Consider the following 6,545-nt stretch of genomic DNA (forward strand, 5'->3'; position numbering starts at 1 on the left):
TGCGGTGGCCGGGAGTGGCCACTGCACTCCAGACTGGGCGACAGAGTAAGACTCCAACTCAAAACAAACAAACAAACAAACAAACACAAACAAAAAAAACTGGCCACAGCTGGCAGGAGAAGGCTCCAGAGCCACCGTGGAAGCTGGTTTGAATGTGGGGCCACCTGGCCAAGGATCTGGTGGTCAGCTGACACATCCAACTTATCTGTAGCCCCAGTGAAACCTGCACAACTCATGTGGGCCCTGACCTTTGGTGAGTGGCCTGGCACCCAAACTAACCCAGCTCATGGCAGGGTATCTCTCGAGGCTTCCTACGGGGCGTGAGCCTCTGTTCTTGTTTAGAACCTGGTAGAAACCACAGCATTCAGTCCTATAGTCTCTAAAATAGCCCTGACTCTCCAGAAACCCAAGGCAATTTTAGGAGGTATGTGATCCAGCAGAAAGAGCACCACATCACATTGGGAGTAGTTACTCCCCTTTTTGTAATTAAGTTTTTAGTTCTTCCTTTTTCAATTACCTTTTCACTTTCTGAGCACTAGAGAGACAGTCTCGAACTGGTGCTAGCAGAGCCTTAATGCCTTTCTCAGAGCTGCCTATTGCTCTTTTTAAAAACAAAGACAAAGCAGGCTGGGATGGGCAACAGTATCTAGCTAAAAGTCATTTGCTTCATTCTGTTACCACTGAATTTACTTTTTGCTGGTCTTTCCGTTTGTGACAGTGATACAAGTTTCCTCTACATCTGAATTTTTTGAATTAAAAGGGTAAGCCATTCACAGAAATAGGCTGAGTATGTCACAGGAATGGTGGTACACGCATATGGCAATAATTACAAAGGAGGCAGGCAAATGACCAACGTCAGGACCACCCAGAGTGACCTGAGCATTCACCCCCCCCATGTCCTCTTTAGAACACACTGAATCTCCCCAGGCCCTTTCCTGGGTCCCCCAGGCCCTACCGCCCCCCAGACAATTGGCACCTCGGCCACCCACCTCTCCGTTGCCAGGGCAGTCTCCGTTCCCGAAAGTGCTGGTCACCACCAGCAGCAGCTGCTCCTCCTCCAAGCTGTTCAGCTTGTACTCGTCCATGCAGAGGACCTGGATGACACCCGGGTGGATGTCAGCTCCCAGCTGAGCCCCCATGCCCCGCCCAGAACCCTGGTTTCCCCCCACACCACCCTCCCTCACTAGGCCGGGCCCCCATGGTCAACTGCCTCCCCTGGTGCCCAGCACAAGCATGGCCCATAGGAGGTCAATGAACCCATCTGAACACATCATCCTCGATTCTCCTTCTGCCCTCAAGCCCTGCAGTTAACCCATCGGCAAGCTCTGGAGGCTCCATCTCCAAAATACTGCATATCCCAAAGCAAGATACTTCCCATTACCTCCATTGCTATTTGAAATTCTGTGTGTGTAGACATACTTCCCGCAAAATTGGAATGAGCAGGTGACAGCTGGGCCCAGAGGGAATGTCAGGGGAAGGGTTTCCTTGCCTCGCTGTTCTACCCGGGCCACCAGACTAGGAAGGTGGGACTTGCCACCAGTCTCCTGGCAGTTCCAGATCCCATGGAGCCAGCTGGTGAGGCTTGACACCAGGAGGCCGTTTCAGCTGTCCGGCTAACCTGGTGGTCAGTCCCACCTTGGACTGTGCCTCTGTCCAGCACAGATCACAACTCACTCCATCCTTGCCTGTGCCCTATCTCCAGAGTCACATCTGTCTCTCAGAAGCACTGTGACCCTGAGAAAACCACTAAACCTGTCCGACACTCAGGTTCTTCCTCTGCACAGCATTAACAATGACTCTGACCAACACCTGATTTGCAGGGGGTAGGGGGCAGGGTGGAGGGAGGTGTAAGCTGGAGAGTTCCCAAGGTCAAGGCCTGGCTCTATGTACTTCTGTCATATCCCCAGGGCCCATGCTGGCCAAGCATGTGACAATCATTCCATAAGTGCTAGATTTTATCCTTCTGACTGGAGGCAAGGGATGTGGCTTAGATACTTATCTGTTTCTTATGCGCTCCCACCCTTTTCACATCCAGCACCACACCCTGCAGAGTCAGTGTGAATGCATTCCTCCAGAGCAGCTCATGTATTCATTAGGAAGGTGATTCTCAAAACTGTGTTCCCGAGGAATGTTCCCCGTTCACTATGTAAGTTTGAGAATCCCTGTGCACAAATCTATTCTTCTATTGCAGATTTATGATGCACACTGGCACATTCAAGGGTAAGACATCAGAGGCAGAGAAACCTAATATTTTAACTTTTTCCAGCCTCCTCTGCACACACAAAGAGAAAATGACATCCATCCCTCTGAGACAGCTACCTTGGGGTTGAAGGCACAGCTGAACAAGGCCCCCAGGTCCCTGGCCAGCGCTTCGGATTTTCCCGTCTCTGTCGCAAAGAGGATCGTGGCTCTCACTCGGGACACCATGGCCTTGTGCATCAGCATGCAGGCAAAGAGTACAGATCTGTGGGACAGACAGACAGACCTGAAGCATGGGAGGGGGCCAGTGCTTAAAGTGGGGCAACTTGAGGGAAAGATGCTACGCTTCTCAGCAGCCGGCCACCTGACGACCGGCCCCTCTCCTCCCCTCACCCATCACTCAGCCCTTTAGAAAATGGAAGAGAGAGAAGGTTGGGACAACAGCAGCAGGTGACCCTCGGAACTGGCATCCAGACCACTGGGAGCCAAACTCCACAAAGCATATCTGTTCCCTGTGTTCTCTGCCCTTCAAGGCCCAGAGGTGAGGGTGGCAAGAAGGAAGAGACACAGTCCAGACATCAACACCAGCCGCTCCCACTTACTTAACCAAAACTTTGAATTTAATCTCTCTTCTCCTGGGCCTCCGCTTCTCATCCTGCCAGACGTGGGTTTTCCAGGCCTCCACCTTCAGGAAAGAAAGGAGAGGTGAGGGCAGGGCAGGGTCCTGGCTCGACCTGGAGGGGGCATGCTGGAGCAGCAGAGGGCCCTTCAGGTTATTCAGGAGTTGGGGAGGCCGGGCCTCACTGAAACCCCACAAGGGGGCACTGTGGCCATCTCTCTCCCTTGGAGTGGCATCCCCAACGCCTACATGCAGCAGGCACATCAGGGCGGGCAGTTGACTCTTAGCCTCCTTAGTGTCCTGGAGGCAGCGGGCCCCACTCATTCTTTGCTGTTCGTGTTCTCCCACTGAGTAGACTGCATCATGTATAGGCCCAAGCATCCTGGCAATCCAGGAAACACTGTCACCCCGATTACCACCTTCAGAGTGAGAAAACCCCTCCCAGATTCCAACCCAAATCCTTCTGACACAAAACAAACTCATTTCCATAGCTGACAGTTACTGAGTGCGCTCTGGGTGGGGTTCCAGGTTAAGCTACTGCACACACAGCTCCTGTGATCCGCACAACCTCCTGTCGTGGAGTTAATAATGCCCATCTCTTTTAGAGACGAGGAAATCAGGCCTCAGGGAGATGAAAGGACCCACCTGAGGCCACACAGCTAGGAAATGGTAGGGTCAACAGCATCTGACTTGGGAGCCAAGCTCCTCACCACTATGCTGGGTGACTGCTTGCCGGGCCCCTGTGGAAGCAGGTGTATGACAGACCCGCTCGGGAGCTTAAACCCCTTCAGAGCAACGAAACACTAGAAGTGCAGTACAAGGTGTTCCCTTCAGCCCTTCTCTCCATGGAAATGGACCGATGCTGCTCAGCATCCTTGAGTAGGGCCTGGAGAGCTTAAATAATATGCCCGTGTCCCTGATCCTCCCCCGTGTGCCCTGCAAGAGTGAGCGGGCAGGTGCATGTGCTCGCGTGCACACACACACAGTCTCCACACCCCAGCCCCTGGCAGGGAGGCGCGGGAAAGGCCCCTCACCTGGTAGTAGTAGAATGGGGACAGGACATAGTTCAGCATCTCCTGGTGAAACACGGGGGTGATGCTTCCAGAAATGGGAGGGACCAGCCAAATCCAGTCGGCTGGGCAGCCCCCGCGTGACCGGTATTCATTCTGCATGTACTTCATGAAGGACTCTGCGGCCGAGTGGTGGTCCATGATGGTCACGTTTTGCTTCTGAATCAGGAGGAAGGGAGTTGAGGTCAGGGGTAGGGAGCCAGGAGGGTGCTATGCTCCCACGTGGAGCATGGGAAGACCTGGCAGACTGTGAAATTGGACAGCCACTCCTGGCCCTCTCTTTGCCTGCCGAAAATAAATTCTCACATGGAAGGTGCTTTCAGAGCTTCAAAAGGAGCCCAGGAAAACACATGACCAAGGTCAGCCCACAGGTCATGTAAGGGCCTTCCCTTTACCCTCTGGGGGCAGTATCTAGCTTCTCTGCCCACAAGTCTCCTCAGACTCCCAGAAAGTTGCCCTCTCTGGGCATGAATAACTCAAACCATAGTGCCTTTTTGCAGGTAAAGAAAATACCACCCCAGCCATCTGCAGGTAGTAGAAGCCAAAAAGGAACTAGATGCCCCTGTAGGGGGTCTGAGCACTGGGAGAACTGTCATGGGTGGAACACAAATCACCACAGCCTAGAGTTAGAAGCCAAGCAGTTGGAGCCACCTGGAATGACCCAGCAAGGCTAGCCACAACCCTCTGTCTGAGACAACTCATTCAGTTAAGAGACATTTGTTTAAACAACTCTGGTCTTTTTTTTTTTTTGGAGTCAAGGATCTCAGTCTGTTGCCCACTCTGAAGTGCAGTGGCACCATCACAGCTCACTGCAGCCTCAAACTCCTGGGCTGAAGGGATCCTCCTGTCTCAGCCTCCAAAGTAGCTAGGACTACATCTAGCTTTTTTTTTTTTTTTTTGTAGAGACAGGGTTTTACAATGTTGCCCAGGCTGATCTCCAATTCCTGGACTCAAGTGATCCTCCCACCTTGGCCTCCCAAATTGTTGGGATTAAAGCATAAGCCATAAGCCACCATGCCTGGCAACTCTGGCTTCTTATTAGTCATGTGACCTTGAGCTCTTAACCTCTCTAGACCTCAGTTTCCTCATCTGTAAAATGGAGATGATAATAGTTCCTACATCATGAAGCTGTTGAAAGGATGCAGTAAGTTGGTACAAGCAAAGCAGAGTAAGTGCTCAATAAGTGTTAGCTGCTATTATTACTTCCACCTGCCAGGCCCTGTATACGGCCCTGACACTCTAGAAGGGAAGACAGGCCCCTCTGCATTAGATTATAATCTAATTGGGGAAGCAGAGGGAAGTCAGTCACTTTCACATGGCCAGATGGAGCTATCATGGAGGCAAGCAATGGTGCTGGCAAGGGCAGAGGAGAGGACCTAATGCCGAACAGAGGCCCGAGGGAGGATGGGGGTCTCAGGAACAGCTTCCAAGAGGTGTTGAGGCTTGAGAAAGGGGCATTCCTGCAGAACAACACCACAGAGTCAGGGCAGGAAGGCAGGAGAGGAGCCAGCAGGAGTCAGGCCCAAGAAAACCCAGCCACACCTTGTAAAATTTTAGATACACACATATAGCAACTTCCAGTGCCAGAGCAACTTTCAGCTCAGGTGCTAAGGACAACAGCTATGATAATGACAATAACAATAATAAATAACAACAAAAACCAACACTCCCCGCGTGGGCACTATGGGTCAGGCAGTGCGGTGAAACATCTTGTGTGAATTTGTATTTAATTCTTACAATCCCCTCGTGAGAGAGTGCTATTATTATGCATGCCCATCTTACAGAGGATGAAGCTAGGTCAAGTCTTTGAAGTTTATCCTGAAGGAGGGAGGTGGCGAGGAAGTCCCGGAGACTCTCAGCAGTAGGAGGATGCCATCAGCCAATGGGCAGGAGGCTCACGGATTTTCTGGGACATATCCGCATCCTGACAGTGCCAGGGCTGGCGCTGGGAGCCCCCAGGAGTCAGGATGTGTGATCCATGGCCCACCCTTCCCCGGAGCTCTTCCTGTTCCGCCTTCCCCTCCCCCATCAAGCACAGGCTTGATCTGCCTGAGGGGTGACCTCCCCTTGGGGAACAATGTGCAATCCTATCTAGTCTGTTTACCACTCACACCTTTGGGCTACCTAGCCTGGTGCCTGGCACACAGCAAAGGCTCAATAAAACTCTGCTGAATGAACCAACAACTCCCTGCCCCATGGTTCAGTCTTCGGGGCACCTGTCAGCTTTGAGAAGCAGTGCCAGCTTCTAAAGCAGTATCTCCACACGCCCTGGGCTTCCTTTCCAAGGGGAAGGGGAGTGTTGTGTGAGTAAGAGCAGCGGGTGGGCCAGAGGGAGCACACAGAGGGAGGAGCAGCTTGTGTGACGTGGGCACTCATTCATTCGTCCTTCCAAGAAAGTTTTTAGCATCTACCATGTGCCAGACACTTTTCTAGGACACAGTCTCCAGAAGTCATGGTCCCTGCCCCACGGGGCTCACATTCTAGGGGAGGAAGCACCATAAAGAGAGAATAAAGTAGATAGTAGAAAGATAGTAGAAAGAAGTAAGCCGGGCTCGGTGGCTCAGCCTGTAACCCTGCGCCTTTGGGAGGCTGAGGTGAGTGGGATTGCCTGAGCCCGCGGGTTTGAGACCCGCCTGGGCAGCGAGACCTCATCTCTA

At 52.3% G+C, this 6,545-nt stretch overlaps 1 protein-coding gene across 1 annotated transcript in view; it reads right to left on the reverse strand.

Annotated features, from left to right (window-relative positions):
* Positions 1-6,545, reverse strand: part of NOS2 (nitric oxide synthase 2) — a 39,380-nt gene that overhangs the window by 12,426 nt on the left and 20,409 nt on the right. Inside the window, exons 13-16 of the mRNA XM_008071829.1 lie at positions 3,853-4,047; positions 2,802-2,884; positions 2,320-2,464; positions 990-1,094 (exon numbers count right to left, since the gene is read on the reverse strand). Of these exons, the coding sequence (XP_008070020.1) occupies positions 990-1,094; positions 2,320-2,464; positions 2,802-2,884; positions 3,853-4,047 (528 nt within the window). The remainder of the gene's footprint in view (positions 1-989; positions 1,095-2,319; positions 2,465-2,801; positions 2,885-3,852; positions 4,048-6,545) is intronic.

This window comes from Carlito syrichta, unplaced genomic scaffold (genome assembly GCF_000164805.1).
Source record: "Carlito syrichta isolate Samal-C Ts95f unplaced genomic scaffold, Tarsius_syrichta-2.0.1 Scaffold314750, whole genome shotgun sequence".
Classification (NCBI taxonomy): domain Eukaryota; kingdom Metazoa; phylum Chordata; class Mammalia; order Primates; family Tarsiidae; genus Carlito; species Carlito syrichta.